The sequence below is a fragment of the Aedes albopictus genome, chromosome 2, assembly GCF_035046485.1.
Source record: "Aedes albopictus strain Foshan chromosome 2, AalbF5, whole genome shotgun sequence".
Lineage (NCBI taxonomy): Eukaryota > Metazoa > Arthropoda > Insecta > Diptera > Culicidae > Aedes > Aedes albopictus.
The window spans coordinates 213,763,801-213,781,877 of NC_085137.1; the positions used below are offsets into that span (position 1 = coordinate 213,763,801).

Below are 18,077 nucleotides of genomic sequence, written 5' to 3' on the forward strand. Positions count from 1 at the left end.
GGAACAGAAAGGAAAGAATCTAGGAACAGTAAAGAAGCAGATACGCCCAAAGGACAAGAAACCAGAAAACAAGTACAAGGAGAGAGAAATCGACGAGGATGGATTTGAAACAGTGAGGTATTCGAACAAGAAGAGGAAGACAGATGCAGAATACAGGGAGGAACAAGAAGTAACCAAGCCGGAAACACAGGTAATGACTGTTGAAAAACATTTGGAGCTGAGGAAAAGATGGGAAGACAAAATGAAGGAAATCGCACGACAAAAGGACGAGTTACAATCAACGGTTGGAAGGACATTCAACCAGCTGTCGCAGGCCATTGCGACGAAGGACGAAAACGGGTACTACGTAGTCATGGAGGTAGTCAAGCAGCTAGCGATGTCTCTGGGGTATGAGGTAGAGGATGGAATACCCAAGGATATTTCCGAAAATGGCGACGTTCAAGATATTACAGAGTAATATACAAAGCCTCAACAGAAACAAAAACGAACTGGCGCATGAGTTACATTCAAGAACACTCGACGTAGCACTGCTATCCGAAATATGGACAAACGATAATACCATAGCGTTATCGAATATAACAGGTTATCACAAAGTGCTTAAGTCACGACAGGAACGAATCGGCGGAGGAGTTGGAATATTCCTCCGCGATGTGTACAACTATGTACCACTGGATCTAACTTCTAGCGAGATGCTGGAGGTTATAGGAATCACTATACCTAGTAAAAACTTGAGTCTAGTGTCGATATACGTAAACCCGAGGATAACAATGTCAGAGCTAAGCGCAGGACTAGAGAAACTTTTTGCTGAAACAGAAGCCTACAAAAATCTGCTGATTGGAGGAGACTTCAATGCCCACAACGAAGCCTGGGGCTGTGAAACCACCAATAGCAAAGGTAAGCTCATCATGGACATAATAAATTCCAAACAACTGCTGATCCTAAACAGCGGAGCGAAAACGTACCGGCCTACGTCCCTCAACTGTACTCCCAGTGCGATTGACCTGACACTATGCACACCGGACTTGTTCATCGAACTTGCTTGGACTGTGAAAGATTATTCATTTGGAGGTTCAGCACATCTGATAATAGATATCGAACTAAAGAATACCCAATCCAAGAAACAACGGCCCATACAGAATCGAAGGAAGATAAATGAGGAAGTAGCGCTCATAAATGCGGACTCGATTACGGATCTGGAATGCATAGTGGCTGATACGATCAAAAGGAATAGCGGAGTAAGCGAATTCGTCCCTAAGTACTACTGGAACGACGAGCTCTCTTTGTTATATAGAAGGAAGCAGGAATGTTGGAGAGAGTTCAACCGCCTCTCTAACGAAGAAAATTTGGTAAAATTACAAAGAGCGAAGGCGGTTTTTCTACGGAAGAAGAAGGAGCTGAGGAAAGAGAACTTGGCAGCCATAACTAAGGATATCGACCCTAGGAACACAAAGGCAAACTGGAGGTTGGTGAAACGACTGCGTTACAGCCATGAAAACAAGGACAAAAACAATCTAGTACTCACAGAGAAGGCAAAAGCGTTGGAGTTTCTGGAAGGACATTTTGGGCCAACGCAGCTAGCGATCGTGCCGCCCAAAAGACCAAGTGCCTCATCGGAAAACAAGCTACTTGATCTGGAACAATGGAATCGCATAATCAATAAAAAGAAGGGCCACTCAGCACCAGGAACAGATAGAGTGACGTACGAAATCCTGAGAAATTTGAACACAGGGACGAAACAGAAAATCATCGAAGAGATCAACTCATACTACGCCGCTGGCAGTTTGCCGGACAGACTAAAAGAGATCAGAATAGTTCCAATCAGGAAACCTGGTCGAGATGCAACAGAAGTGTCATCATATAGGCCGATAGCATGTCTATCGACAATTGTCAAGTCAGCTAACTCAGCAGTCTTACAGCGAATCCAGCAACACGTGAAGAAGGAACAGCTCATACCGGAATTGTCTTTTGGCTTTAGGCCGGGATGTTCAACTGAGGATTGCCTGGAATTTGTGACCAATCATCTGATGGCAGCAAAGAGAAGCAACATGATCAGCGTTGCTGTATTCTTCGATTTTTCCAACGCGTTCAACGCAGTAGACGTGGACATCCTTATCGAATCATTGACCGAGATGAACTTCGAAGAGGAAATCAGAGTATGGATAGAGAACTTTTTGAAAAACCGGAAGCTGATAATGCGAACAGAACAGGGAGTGGTGTCAACGACCATTTCAAGAGGATTACCCCAGGGGGATGTGCTATCGCCAACTCTCTTCAACCTATATACGGCAGAGCTCCATAAAACAGACCATGAAGACGAAAACGTGGTGACGGTGCAATATGCGGATGATTTCGTGAAGATAGTAAGCGGAAAAAGTTTGGCCGAGGTCAAGGAAAAGGCGCAGCTAGCGATAGACAGCTTCGTATCCTGCAGCGAACGACTGAACTTGGCAATCAATGGAAGCAAGACCAAAGCAATAGTATTTCAGCCAAAAGAAACGAAGATAGACCTCAAGATCAAGGATGACAACATAGAATGCGTCAGATACTACAAACATCTGGGCGTCTACGTAGACAATAATCTGAACTTCGGTACACATGTGAGAGAGCTGAAGCACAAAATCAAGGATCGACAGAACATGCTGAAAATCATCGGTAGCATCAAGAAGGGAGCGACACCAAAAGTAATGGTGTTGTTCCATAAAGCCCTATACGGAGGATTCCTACGATATGGAAGCTCCATCTACGGTAGTACATCAAAAACCTATCGAAACGCGTTGGATGTAACACATCGACAATGCCAGCGAATAGCCACGGGATGCTCGAAGACAACACCTATAAACACATTGGCCGCCTTAGCAAACGAGGAACCATTAGAACTACAACGATACTATTGGACAAAGAAGAGGATATCAGGTCACTTCAGGAAGCAAAATGTGGTGTATCGCCAATTGCTACAACTGAGGAACGACGATCCAAACGAAAACAAAAGATATACGTACATCGAAAGGATCTACAAGGAAAACTTGGAGGAAGTCACTAGAGTCTACGAGGATGTTTCGGCGGAGACGGCCTATGAGGTCATTATTCGACATCAAATAGACGGAATGCCTATCAACAAGACGAATATGGCACCCTCTACTATGAGGCAAATCGTATTGGAATACATAAGCCAAAATTACACCCAATGGAGACTGGTGTACACGGATGCATCGAGAACAGCAGACGCCTGCGGAATCGGCGTCTACGAACAGGAAAACGGAATCAATATCAGCATCGGATTACAGAACCACTCCAGTATCATGACGGCGGAGCTATTGGCCATTCGGGTTGGCCTAGAAGAAATAGCAAAGTTGGACAGACAAAATACGGTAATACTCACCGACTCACAATCAGCATGCCTGCTGTTGGAAAAACATCAAGATTCCAGGTTATGGGACAGTCTCACCGGATACATTTGCAGAGAGCTGCAATCGACGGGAACAGTACTCCAATGGATCCCCGGACACGTCGGTCTAGCCGGCAATGAAGCCGCGGATGCGCTCGCCAAGGGTGGTTTGACCAGTAATGCCATAATGGTCAACAAACTTCTCTGGAATGACATCGTATTACGTTACAAGAAGCAACTTGCAGAAGCAACTAACGAGTGGTACAAAAACATTGCCCTTTGTGAAAACAAAGGCAAAAAGTTCTACGAACTTTTCAGCAGCTTCCCACTAAAACCGTGGTTCTGGAACGCAGAATTCAATGGTGAAGAAGTGAGAACGCTAAACAGGATACTGGCCGGACACGATTTCTCCAACTTCTGGCTAGCAAAAATGCGGCTGGCGGAGTCTGATGAATGCGATCTATGTGATGAAATGGACACAACGGAACACATGCTGCTAAACTGCATAAAGTACACCCACATCAGGAACCACTTCGATTGGGAACAACATAGACGCATACAAGACCTAGTACGAGAGGAAAATGAGGAAAATGGACTGAAAAATGAAGAGATGAAAAACATACTAAAATTCATCCGAATGTCAAGGCTAAAAGTGTAACGACGGTTACGACTAACCGTCACAGTCAGTGGCGTTTATGAGGCACAGCTCCTCGGGCCAAACGGAAAACGAAACTCCAACAACAACAACAATACGTCCTTGAAGAAAAACTAATCTTTTCTTCTAGTGTCGAATTCGCGACGGCGGCGGTGGCGGCGACGACGACGACGACGAGAGTGCAAAGCAAACAGCAAGCAGTAGTGTGTGAGCGGATGCAGTTCTAGTGTAGTGTGTTCCGTTCCGTGATCGTCGCGGGTTCCGTGTGCATCGCCGCAGATGATAATGCATCATCAGCTGACCCTACAAGTCCAGAACCGATATTTCCGCGTACAGTTTGATTAGCAGTCGCATTCCCGCGCTTTGTGCCACCTGAGTATTGTGTTAGTAGAACAGCATCTTTTCTGGTGAGGAATATATCTAGGACAGCCAGGATGACTAAAGATTCGCAAATAAGCAGCTGGTGAGTGTGCGATGGTACCTAGGTACCTACCTATCTTGAATGTGCGGCTAAGTGCGTGAGAAGTATGACGACGATTTCGCGACTAATCATGTAATCTTTCCCTGTGTGTTTGTTTCGTTTCGCGCAAAAATAGCGATCGCTGCCCAAGGCTAGTGGCATTCGGAAATGTGCTGCTGGACATCAGTGTCGAGCTGCACGACAACAAGATCCTCAAGGATTTCGACCTGAAGGAGGATGACCAGCGGGAAATTCCAGCGGATAAGTTGGCCCGGTTGGGGGCCGTTGCCGTGGAGACGTAAGTGCTGATGGGTCAATACATTTTATACGTGCTTGCCTGCCTGCTACCTAAAACATATCCTTCGTGGGGGTCGCGCTCTAACACCACCAGCGCAGCCGATGCTGAAGTAGGTAGTTCGGTTGCACTGCAGCAGCACATGAGCTGGTTATTGCGAATCAGATAAAAAACCAGTTTGAGTCTGAACGCCAACAAGCTAAGTATAGCATTAACTATGTTCAATGACTCAATGAGCTGTGTAAAAGTGCTGCTGAGCGGTTCAGGCGTGTAGGTAGTTAGAATATTTTGAACAGAAGGGAAGGGTGGCATCTGGCCAAACTGTAAGCGAATTCGTTTCTTTAGCGGGGTTGGAATAATTCCATTTTCTTAATCTGCACGCCAAACTGGACCGAAATCCAGACAGAATCATCAGTAGATTGACCATGAACATTAACTAGATGCGAAATTCAAATCGGAGATCACTCCGATCAGTATTTTTACGCACTAGCCGATCCATTTGATCGCTATTTTGCAGAAGTGGCCGATGACGGCGTTACTTTAGTTAGAGATCCCTTTCCTCTTTCCTCCTTCCTTGGGTACAGCATATATCAATTTTCCAAAGGGGTCGCCATCTCAAAAAAGTTGGGAACCACTTGAGATATGGTGCTTCGACGTGAACAGAAGCTGAAGCTTTGTCCAGCTGTTGGGGAAAACCATCCATTATGGTTTCTTCAAAACCATACTCGAACTTGAAAGATAAGTATTTGACTCGGGTTGAATCTGGGTACGATGGAAAATCCCGTAACAAAACATAATTTATACAAGAGATAGGCATTTACTGCCCCCATTCGCACAACAATTCCATGTGAATAGGAAACCCAGCAAAGGTGGGACTGTTTTGCGAATAGCGGTAGTTTAGCCTACTTGTTTTTAAAAATTAGCGTTAGCGTAGGGCCCATATAGCCGAGGCGGTAAACGCACGGGTATTCAGCATGACCATGCTGAGGGTGACGGGTTCGATTTCCGGTCGGTCCAGGATCTTTTCGTAAAGGAAATTCCCTTGACTTCCTTGGGCATAGAGTATCTTCGTGCCTGCCACACGATATACGCATGCAAAATGGTCATTAGCAGAGGAAGCTCTCAGTTAATAACTGTGGAAGTGCTCATAGAAGACTAAGCTGAGAAGCAGGCTTTGTCCCAATGAGGACGTTACGCCAAGAAGAAGAAGAAGCGTAGTCACGGTCGGTATAGGTACCTCGTAGATTTATGAACCTTCTGATAATCTTGCTCAGACTGCTTTTAAGAACAAGGCTAGGGATTTAACATTGGTCCAAACTTAAACAAGAATACCAAAAGCATCAAAGCATGAATGGCACTAGGGGGATTCACTTAACAGCGTAAACTGATTAAACTGATTAAACGTCGCGATCACCAAGGCAATCTTTGATTATTTCATTTGCGAAATCATGAAACATTTCAAATAAGCAGAAAATCATGGCTTACGCAGCAATTTAATCTGTTTAGTGAATACCCTTACTATCTCCGGCCACATCCATCTTAAACGCAATTTGGAATAGCGGAAGAAATATGGATGTAGCATTTACACAAGGTGTCCTATTTTTGGACCTTTTCGCTTGTCCAGAAATTTAAGAGCGCTAACACAGCGCAACATTTTTTTTGTCTCAATAGCAAACTTATGTGTCTCTGGCAGATTTTGGGCCGCTGAATCCGAATCCCGGCTCAAATTGGCTCCAGCACGTCACAATTTTGAGCTTTACCTCAATTTATAGGGCGAAATATGCGTTTTTGGACTGTTTTAATTGCAAGCCATTAGGCATGGAATTTTTTTTTATGAAGTATTCGAAGGGTAAATTGGTCAGTTAAGGCAAAACTGGAAGCATTTCATTTTTTTCAGTTTTTGATTTTTTATAAAATAACGAAGCAATATTTTCAAAAACGGTTTTCGTACACATGTAGAGTATGGATCAGTGTATCTTCTGATTTTTTTTCGTGTTGAAAAAGTTTTCCATTTTTTCAAAAACCATTTTTTTGTTGAATTTCGTTCAAAAAATGTTTTTTCAAAAACGAAAAACATTTTCCAATACGAAAAAAAAATCAGAAGATACCTTGAACCATTCTCTACATGTGTACGAAAACCGATTTTGAAAACATTGCTTCATTGATTAATGAAAAATCAAAAACCAAGAAGTGAGGAAATGCTTCCAGTTTCGCCTTAACATATAAATTAACTGCTCCTATTCGCATAACAGTCCCATGTGTTTGCTGGGATTCCTATTCACATGGGACTGTTGTGCGAATGGCGGCAGTTAACGACTCATGCAAAATATTTCGTTTTACCAAATCAGTAACAAATTTTGAAAACGACGTATAATCAATGGTGTAGCATTGATTATACGTCGTTTTCAAAATTTGTTACCGAAATCAAATTTCATACATTTAAGCATTTTATGTTGGCAAGTAAACTTGCATACAACTTTTGGAGGGTGACTTGTATGGGAAATATCGTACCTACCATACCACCGAGAAAAAATTTCTCAGAAAATTTTCCACCATAGAGAAAAAACGCCTAAAAATGCTGATAAAAGTACCGTCTGTATCATAGATTACTTTCAACAAATTTTTCTAAGCGCAAAAACTAATGTTCTTCCTTTCGTTCTTTGACACCAAAATGGAATCTCTTACCGTTTTGGAGATATCGCCTGAAAACCAACGGAGAGTCGCTATATTTTCATAGGAAGCCATCTACAACAGCGGCCGTTCACTTGTAGCAACACATTTGCGTTGCAACGAGCAAATGACATTCTCCCATTGCAACGTAACTTTGACACCAACGTGCATTGGAGTACACTGCCAGCATGACTGACAGCTCAGCCACAGACAAACAGACGTATCACTTAGAACAAATTGCGATAAAAATCATCGTCACGAAAACATAATCGCCCAATGCTAACCAGGCTGTGTTACGCAAATCACTCAGTAGGTGGCAGTAGTGAGCAAACGTCAAACAGGAGCAAAAACAATGCGAGTGCCGTGACCGAGCGATTTGCGAACTACAAAATATTTGAACTAATCGTTAAAAAGGGTAACGATGAGAAGTGAGTAGAGTGAGACGTCTGTTTGTCTGTGGCTCAACTATGACACTTTATTGCTTTTTAAATGCAACAATTTATCAAATTTTAAAAAATAAATGGATTTGTAACTAAAAAGCGTTGCAAATAACAAGTTCACAAAGAGCAAACGCATATTTGAACATATATTTTCCATATCAATTAAAGTAATCATATGCAAACGGTTAGTGGATATCAGGTAACTATAAGGTCTCTTTACACACAAAACTTTGTTTTCTTTTTATAGTGTTTTTGTTGCTTACAAATTCATTGGTATGTCGATTCTTCTATACACAATAATGACAATGAGATCATTTTCCACTCAATATTTAGTTGCATGATCTGTGCAAAATGTGTTTGTATGATGTGCTTTGAGAAAAACATTTACTTAAAACTTAACAGAACTTTGAAATATATATATACCATAGATTAGACTGATTAGAGGAACAAACATGTACAATGTACTAATTAGTACGGGCAACAAATTAAAGCAAAGAGTTTTCCATGCCTACAACTTCTTAACGCACTGATAAAACATTGTTGCTTTAAACCAAGCTTATCATGTTCTAAGAAGCGACACAATTCCAACAGTGACGATAATAATGTTTAGCAATGATCACATAAACATTGATTCCGAGTAGGTATAGAGCTACTCAGTGTACAAAAGTTGCGATAGCGCGATACGCTCGAGGATCGATCATTATCGTCAAAGTAAGTTTTGACATTTATTAATGAAAAAAATCTATTCAATCAAATCAATTTATAACTTATTTTTCTTATTATTGGTTTGTTTTCAAAGTACTTCATCAGTTTTGAGAACTATCATGACAAACAATTTGATTCGCGTAGACCTTGTTATCTTTATTTAGGTATTAACAATTTGCTGAAAAAACTTGAATCTATTCAACGTTTCGTCAATCATCATGAACTACATGACGGTATTTTGCAAATGTCAAACTAGAACATAAACGATCCAAACTATTCGAGTAGCCCAGTATTCGCTTTTCCTACTACCCATAATATATTCGAATCAACCAATGAATCGATGCACGGTTCAAATTATCAAAATATTGTCTAAAATTGTTTAATGCTCTAAGATGCCGAGTAAATGTTTAATTTTGAGAAATCCTCTAACGTCCTCATTTATATTCACATCCTGTGCATTTACCAAGCTCCATTGATCAGCATTGGATCCTTAACTATATCTTTTGAAAATTTCTAGAATGCTTTCTTTATTTCTGAACGAATCAAAAGAATTATAATAAAAAATACAACACAAATAAACATTTTTGTTACTTACGCAGTTTAAATTATTACACCATTTAACCTGTAACAAAAGGACCGTCATATCGCACACATTTTTCCATCAGTTAATAAATTTCCAGCTTGCTCTCAGTATGAAGCTTGCGTTCAACATTTCGTATAAGAAACACAGCGCAACAAAAAATAACTTTTTGTCTGTCTCAAGAGCAAACTTATGTGTCTCCGAAGGATTTTGGGCCGCTGAATCCGAATCCGGGCTGCTCTAACTAAGATTTGCTCCAACACGTCACAATTTTGAGCTATACCTCAATTTATTGGGCAAAATTTGCGATTTTGGGCTTTTTTGACTGCAAGCCATATAGCAAGGACATATTTTTTTTAAACAATCAAAAGGTTAATTGGTCAATTAACATCTAAATTAACGACTCATGCAAAATATTTCGTTCTACCAAATCGAATTTGATAGTTTTAAGCGATTTATGTTAGGTACGATATTTCCCATACAAGTCATCCTCCAAAAGTTGCATGCAAGTTTTCATACTAACATAAAATGCTTAAATCTATAAAATTAGATTAGGTAAAATGAAATATTTTGCATGAGTCGTTAATTTAGATGTTAATTGACCAATTAACCTTTTGATTGCTTAAAAAAATATTTCCAAGCTTAATGGCTTGCAGTCAAAAAAGCCCAAAATCGCATATTTTGCCCTATAAATTGAGGTATAGCTCAAAATTGTGACGTGTTGGAGCAAATCTGAGCCCGGATTCGGATTCAGCTGCCCAAAAACCTTCGGAGACACATAAGTTTGTTCTTGAGACAAAAAAATGTTGCGCTGTGAAATTATTCGATGTAAAATTCAGTTAAATGAGATAGAAATTCGCTGTGTAGTAACCATTCTTTAATAATAGTTAATAGTTAGTCTTTCGTTTCCTAAATTGAAATGGAAAACATATAGGGTTTGAGTGCAATAAGTAATCTCACGATCACCGGTGGCATTCGCTCGTTGTAAACCCGTAATTTTAAACACATTTTATATACAAACACGATCATTACAAAACATGACTGTTCAATGCATTTAAGAGACACTCAAGTGCCATAGATGTGCTGTCAGTGTACTCCGATGCACGTTAGTGGCAAACTTACGTTTCAATGAGAGAATGTCATTTGCTTGTTGCAATGCAAATGTGTTGCGACAAGTGAACGGCCGCTGTTGTAGATGGCTTCCTATGAAAATATAGCGACTGGCCGTTGGTTTTTAGCTATATCTCCAAAACGGTAAGAGATTTCATTTTGGTGTCAAAGAACAAAAGGAAGAACATTAGTTTTTGCGCTTAGAAAAAAATGTTGAAAATAATCTATGATACAGACGGTACTTTTATCAGCAGTTTTTTTTTTCTTGGTGTACTTTTATTGGATTGCTGAGGTAATTTCGCGTTGATTTCACTAAAAAAAAGTTTGTTCTACGATGCATAGTTTTTGAGATATGATTTTCTAAAATTTGGGGTGTTTTAGAAAATTTTGCAAAATCGTGAAATTTCATCTAGCGTTTTCCGGGAAAATAGTCCTCTATGATTTTTTAGAATGCCACATATGATCATATACCCGCGACCTCTATCTGGTGAAATTTTCATTGAAATCGGAGACCCTTCGGCCCAAACTGTTCGGTAATAAAAAAAATCCTCTTATGTATCTATTCTCGTCAATCTGAGTCCTGGATCAATGTGATATTTTGATGTGTTAAATAAACAATTCCTCAAGGGATCGTCATCTCAAAAATACTAGTAGCCACTCAAGGTCAAATAAGTCTATGGTATGGTGCTTCGTCGTGAACAGAAGCTACAGCTGCTGGGGAAACCCCTCGGGAAACCCATCAATTGCTTCTTTAAAATCATACTCAAGTTGGAATGATAGCTATTTGACCCGCGATGAATCTGCCTACGGCGGAAGATCCCGCTGTAAAAATGAATTACAGATAAGCAGTTAGCATAGGTTAAATGCTGAATTTAAATTAGAATAACTTACAGTGACGCAATCCGAAAGCTCTGGATTGCCTGCAAAACATTGACAGGATGCAAAAGCGCGAGACTCGCTTCTGTGAAAGACTGTGTCATTTATTGTAGCCTCACCTCTACTTGGTCTACACCGGTGGTTCCCAAAGTGGGCGAAATCGCCTCTCAGGGGGCGAAAATTTGAAAAACCAAAAATGGGGGGCGAGAATACTAAAAAGGGGGGCGATTTCTCAAATGATTGAGAAGCATCAAAAGTATTGAAATGTGTTGTATTGAATGTCAACTGAATCATTACAACTCCCTGACATTTCAAGATTTTTTGTTTCTAGGATTATTGAAAAATGTCTGTTTCGAGATAGACTAAATATTACAGATTTTTTTATGTTTACGTGCATTTAATGGCAAAATTCCAAGAAAAAAAAAATACTGCTATACTGATTGTCGAGAGAATTCCCAGTGATTCTGGAAATCCCCTTAATAAGAAACTTCTATGGCAAAAATTCATGATTGATTTTTGTCCAAATTATAACAGGAACAGGTTTTTTTTTACTTGATAACGAAAGTTTTGTTATCAACTAACATGCGGTTTGTTTTTCATGGAAATTTCAATCATAAACATGAAGTTTAAAATGAATCTAAGAACACTTTTCGGATGAAACTCGTCACACATTGTTTGAAAATATTTCAGAGAGGCTTCCTGGAGGAATTCCAAACGTTGCTTATTACTATGAGCTATTTTGAAATTTTTCCACAAATTCAGCGTTGAATTCCCTCGAAACCGAGTAATGACTGATGCATGTCTTCTTATTTGACAATAAAAAAAATTCCAATTCATAGGAACTTGTCAATTTGCATTACTGGCTTTTTTTAAATTTCCAATTACCAAGCAAAGCTGACTACATTTGGAAATACACCACTTTATTCCATAGTTGTATTTTTTGCATAAAAGATATTTTTGTAATTGTTTTTAAATTGCTTATTTGAGTACTTGTGGTGGCCAAACATCTCGGGTGTTGAAGAACACTAGTAAAACATCTGGTTGAGGATAACGAGTGGTCGTAAATGTTCACAGTCCGATCTGTTTTGCTCAATTTTGTTCAAGAATATGACATGACAAACATTATTTCAAAACGTATTGGTTTTACATGCAATGATGCAGTTTTTTTAATGCAAAAAATCAGTGTATTTGCAAAAAAAAACAACTTAACGAAAATGAGAACGATTCTAATTTAGATACATACACCAAATACCAGGTTTGCCACAGTAGTGCTAAATAGTGAGCTTTTAAAGGCTTCCACTAAGTAAATTTTCAGGAAAAAAAATTTACTTAGGGCAGGGAGGCGAAAATGTACTTCTCAAGCTTTAAGGGGGCTATACTTCCTAAAAGTTTGGAAAACACTGGTCTACACAATCGTGTGCTTTTTTCTAGAGAGTTCAGTATAATCTTATTCTTATGGTATTTCACCGTAGAGGTCTTAGCTTACGATAACGTATATAGCTCTTGTGAATAATGCTTGTATAATCAACGATTAAGGCAAAAATCATTACTTCAGAGAACCATAAGTAAACAACATCTTCTTCTTATTTATGGCTCTACGTCCCCACTAGGACTCGGCCTGCATCGCTTCAACTTAGTGTTCTTAAAGCACTTCCACAGTTATTCATTGAAGAGCTTTCTTTGCCTGCCATTGCATGAATTTGTACATTGTGTGGCAAGTACAATGATACACTATGGAGTCGAGAAAATTTTCCCGACCGGAACGGGAATCGAACCCGCCGTCTCCGGATTGGCAATCTGTAGCCTTAACCACTAGACTAACTGGAGACCCCTAACTGAACAACAATTATAGTTATTTGAACGCTAAAAATATCTGTTAGCTACAAAAACCAATATCGCATCGAACCGGATGAAGTGTGTTCTTCGAAAAGATTCTTGAGTGTCTGGGATGATCTAGTTTAAGTCACTAATTGGGCCCAATAAACTGAAAACGAACTGTAAACTGTTCCTTTCGAAAACTCCGCGGGCGCTTTAGTCCTCTGCACGTAGATTCCATGTCTTCTGTCCATAGAGGACTAGAATCAGCGTTTTGTAGATTGTAGTTAACTTCTTGTGCCGGCGAACTTTGTTCGATCGTAGAGTTCTGCGAATCCAAAGTAAGCTCGATTTGCTGCCGCAATGCGTCTCTGATTTTTTCTGCTGGTGTGTCGGTGGTCAACAGTGAGCCCATGTACACGAATTCTTCAATCGCCTCGATTTCATCACCGTCGATAGAAATTCGGGGTGGCGGGCGCGGTAATTTCTCCCTAGTGCCCTTTGCGATCATGTACTTTGTCTTCGACACATCTGATTCGCCTGGCTACAGTTGGATGTACGTTTCCGTCATCGTCTCAGACTTGTGAGCTATAATATCAATATCATCAGCGAAACCAAGCAGCTGGACGGACTTCGTGAAAATCGTTCCACTCGTGTTTATCCCCGCTCTCCTTATTACACCCTCTAAAGCAATGTTAAACAGCAAGCACCAAAGAGCATCACCTTGCTGTAACCCTCTGCGAAATTCAAAGGGACTCGAGAGTGTCCCTGATACTCGAACTACGCACATCACTCGATCCATCGCCGCCTTGATCGTATCAGTTTATCCGCGAATCCGTATTCGTGCATGATCTGTCATAGCTGGTCTCGATCGATTGTATCATACGCCGATTTAAAATCGATGAACAAGTCGCCCCATTAATGCTAGAACTAGGTAACTCGTTTTGGAAAGTACGGGCTAAAATGGCTGGTAAAACTTATCCTGCTACAAAACAAACACTTTGTTGGTCTTAAATGAAGCATCATTATGTGTGTTTGTAGTTTCAATCGACAAACTTTTGTTTATTGTGGTGAACGTTCAGATGTAAACAAATTGCTCGCGATTTCGCAAAATCTGTTACCTAGTTCTAGCATTAAGGGGACGAAGTGATGTGTGGGCACGTTGTATTCGCGGCATTTCTGCAACACATGGCGGATGACGAACATCTGGTCTGTTGTAGTGCGTTTACCAATGAATCCAGCCTGATATTGCCCCACGAACTCTCTTGCAATCGGTGATAGACGGCGGCTTAAAATTTGAAACAGTATCTTGTAGGCAGCGCTCAGTAGTGTGATCGCGCGTTAGTTCCCGCAATCCAACTTGTCGCCCTTTTTGTAGATGGGACACACGATACCTTCCATTCATTCCTCCGGTAAAACTTTCTCCACCCAGTAATGACCCAGTGTAGTGCTTCTCCACCATTTTAGTAGATCGCTTGGTGGTTGATCTGCTCCAGCGGCTTTGTTGTTTTTCAACCGGCTGGCTAACCTCCTTCTCAATCAGCGGTTCAGCTTCTCGTAGAACTTTCGTGTGTCCTTAGCGCGGTACAGCCCTTCCATCGCTTCGCGATCTCGCTGGCGCTTCTTCATCCGGAAAACTGAGTTCTGCCTGTTCCGCGAGATAGATAGCAATGGAAAATTTCCATCCGAGGCGTCATTAAATGTGTCCTCACTGGGACAAAGCCTGCTTCTTAGCTTAGTGTTCTATGAGCACTTCCACAGTTATTAACTGAGAGCTTCCTCTGCCAATGACCATTTTGCATGTGTATATCGTGTGGCAGGCACGACGATACTCTATGCCGAAGGAAGTCAAGGAAATTTCCTTTACGAAAAGATCCTGGACCGACCGGGAATCGAACCCGTGCGTTTACCGCCTCGGCTATATGGGCTTCGGTGCCCTTATTCCTTGTAAATGGAGGAATAAGTGCACCGAAGAAGTCGAGACGATCCGAGGCAAATGTGTACTTTTATCACACTTTTTAGGCGTACCAAAAAAAAAAGTGTGATAGTCCAATTTGAGATGTAGTCTGCAATAATAAATACAGATTATGTGCACCTTCCTAGCTACACGCCTGACTGCTGCAGTCAAAACCCCTCACATGGAGCACAAAAACAAAAAAAACGCAATGAAGAGAGTGCCGTGCCCTCCACTCCACTGTGTCGCTATTTAAAACTTCGATCTCTTCAATATTACCTATATATGTAGGTACCTATCTTCCCATTTGTTATTTTAGATGCGGCAAACCGAAATACAATCCTGGCGGTTCTGCGCTGAACACGTGCCGAATTTTGCGCGCACTTGGCGAGAAGAATGTGATGTTCTGCGGTGCCATCGGGGCGGACGAGAATGGAGAGATCCTTACGCAGATACTGAAGGATAGCTCGCTGGCCACGTGGTAAGTTCTTTTTGTGGGTGTTCTATCTTTCTTTAGCCCGTTTCATTACTAATTATCTGCTAAGGTGTTTTTATATGATCGTTATCTATAGCCTAATTTACACACATGCATTATTCGTTTTTAGCATTCAAACCCTGCCGGAGTATTCCACGGGTACTTGTATCTGTCTTATCAGCGGTGATAAGCGCAGCCTCAATGCAAACATCGGGGCGTCGTTGCACTTTAAGAAGGAATTCGTCACGTCACGTTGGTGTCAAAGCAAGATCGGAAGCTGCAATTCGGCGGCTCATGTTGATAGCGACGAGGAAATTCGCATATTCTACGTTGAGGGTTACTTCGTGCCGGAAAAGTTTGCCATATGCAAACACATCTACGAAAAGTACTGCAAGGGAACGCCGAACCTGTTCGTCACCAACCTCAATGCCAGCTACATTCTGCAGAACTTTACCAAAGAAATGCAACACCTGGTCGAACAGGCTGACTTGGTGTTCGGCAATCTGACGGAGTTCATTTCGCTGGCCGAAATCTACGAGTGTGCCACCGTGGACGATTTGGCCCGGTGTTTGATTAGGAAGTACTTGAAAATCAATCGGGAGAAGATCCTGGTCGCCACGGATGGGTCCCGAAGCGTTCGATTCTATCACGGCAATGGTAGTGCATTCTACGCGGAGTCCTATCAGGTTCCGATTATTCCTAAGAAGGCAGTAATCGATACAACTGGTAAGTATTCTACAATATACAATACAATATATCTCCATAAAGTTGTTTGATAGACCTCCAACAGCGAGTCGATCAAATTTTCAGTGCACATCGTCATTTGCTTCTTCAGAATTGTGCTCTTGATATTTCGAGGAGTGGCTTCGTTATATCTAATGAACTAGTGTACTACTACCTAAACTCCTAATACCCTATTCCGCAGGTGCCGGTGATTCCTTCGTGGCCGGATTCCTCTACAAGTACATGAACGGCGAATGTCCAACACTGCTGGATTGCATTCGGTATGGCAGCAAGGTCGCTGCCAAGGTCATTCGTCAGGTGGGCTGCAATCTGCCGTCGTCTGTGCCCACCTCTCCGGTTAGCGGATTGGTTCCACCGGTAGTAGCTGACGATGCTGAACCGACACTTGCCTAGAACTATCGCGAGCTACTTATCCTTATGTGTTTTTTTTCTCTTCTGTGTACGTAAATCCGTTAAGCGACTTATCAGCCCGGTACAGGTGTACTTGTAATAGCGCATGTTATTTATGTAGTCCCTTAGAACAAACGAATGGTGTTCTGTTTCCTTAATGACAAAAATTTGGTCTGAACGAGGGTAGTGTGATCTCATTTTATTTCTGTTTTAGCTTTAGTGCTTAAGGAAGAGTAACGATTGTGCGCTGACTGTGCAATTAAAAAAGTATACACTTCTAGGTGATAGTTTTGAATCTCTATAAATGTTTTGATAATGTTTCGTTATATGAGTTTTAAGGCCACAAATTATGCAATCGCTGAAAAACAAGCCACATTTGTTTCATAAGATCATTATAATATATATTCAAAACTGTTAATCACGTGGTAATTTCCTAATATCCGAAACACCATGTGCCTGGGTTACTTTCCTCACATTTTCCAGTTACCTAGCTTCTTCGCAAACAATAGTCTCGGTAAAACCATATCTATTGGCCAATATGCTTAACCGTTATGTGTCCGACAAACTTTTTGCTTTTTTCTACACCGTGCTTTTTAAATGGGCGCTGGGTACCCGGGTACCCTGTCAGCCACATAAGGGTTAACCCAGGAGCGGTCGCATCGTGTACCAAGTACACGCACCATGGAAAATACAAGTTTGTGTTACACAGCGTAAGCGTGGTGTCGCTGAGAGTGATCGAAGACGCGACTGGTCGAGGGTTAACATTTTACTCTTAACCAACCGACTACATAGTTGAATAGGGTAACGTTGGGTACTTTTCTGCCGGTGGAACCATAATTGTCCCATGTGCATTTTTAGCAATATTGAGATTTTGCAGCCCATGACCATGTATCGTAGGGTACTATCATATGGGGAAATAAAAATAGGTAGTTTGTTCCGAAAATTGTTGAAAAAATGCATGGCCGATTTGTAACATTCTTAAAAGTGGACGCATAAGCGTCACGTTTCATACGAAATCCTATGGAACTATAAAATCGCTCTAAAATAAAAAATAGAGCTCAAATTAAAAATTGGTTGATGTTAGAACACGATTCAGCACTTATACTTCATAGTTGAGACAATTTACTTTTTTCGAACTTTGGACGCGATTTTCTCGATTGTCTGTTTTTGCACATGGGACATTTATGCGTCCACCGGCAGTTTTTAGGTAGTGACCAACCGAAAAAAAGTGACTAAGTCACTAAAAAGTGACTTGCTACCAGCCCTGCTACTCCGAATTGAGCAGTGGAGCTTTAGCGGACTAAGTCGCCTTCATCGTGAGGTCCCATATTATGCCAGTGATTCCACTGTAGTTTGCTAAGATGGCTGGGAAGGGATTGTTACTCAATATTCACAGCATGGAAAACAATCAGATGAGTAGACGCACCAAAATTCGAATTTTGAACTCAAACGTGGAATAGGGTCTGGTGCCATTTGGGTAGAGGCACCTACACCTGCTGTTATAACACAGTAAACTTTGAACC

The 18,077-nt window shown here is 41.1% G+C and overlaps 1 protein-coding gene across 1 annotated transcript; it reads left to right on the forward strand.

Annotated features, from left to right (window-relative positions):
• The first annotated feature begins 4,182 nt into the window (after nt 1-4,182).
• On the forward strand, nt 4,183-16,972 carry LOC109420437 (adenosine kinase). Its single transcript, XM_029854898.2, has 5 exons — nt 4,183-4,503; nt 4,637-4,798; nt 15,265-15,426; nt 15,551-16,146; nt 16,346-16,972. The coding sequence occupies exons 1-5, from the start codon at nt 4,475-4,477 to the stop codon at nt 16,555-16,557; spliced, it is 1,161 nt and encodes a 386-aa protein (XP_029710758.2). The 5' UTR covers nt 4,183-4,474; the 3' UTR covers nt 16,558-16,972.
• Nucleotides 16,973-18,077: the final 1,105 nt, after the last annotated feature.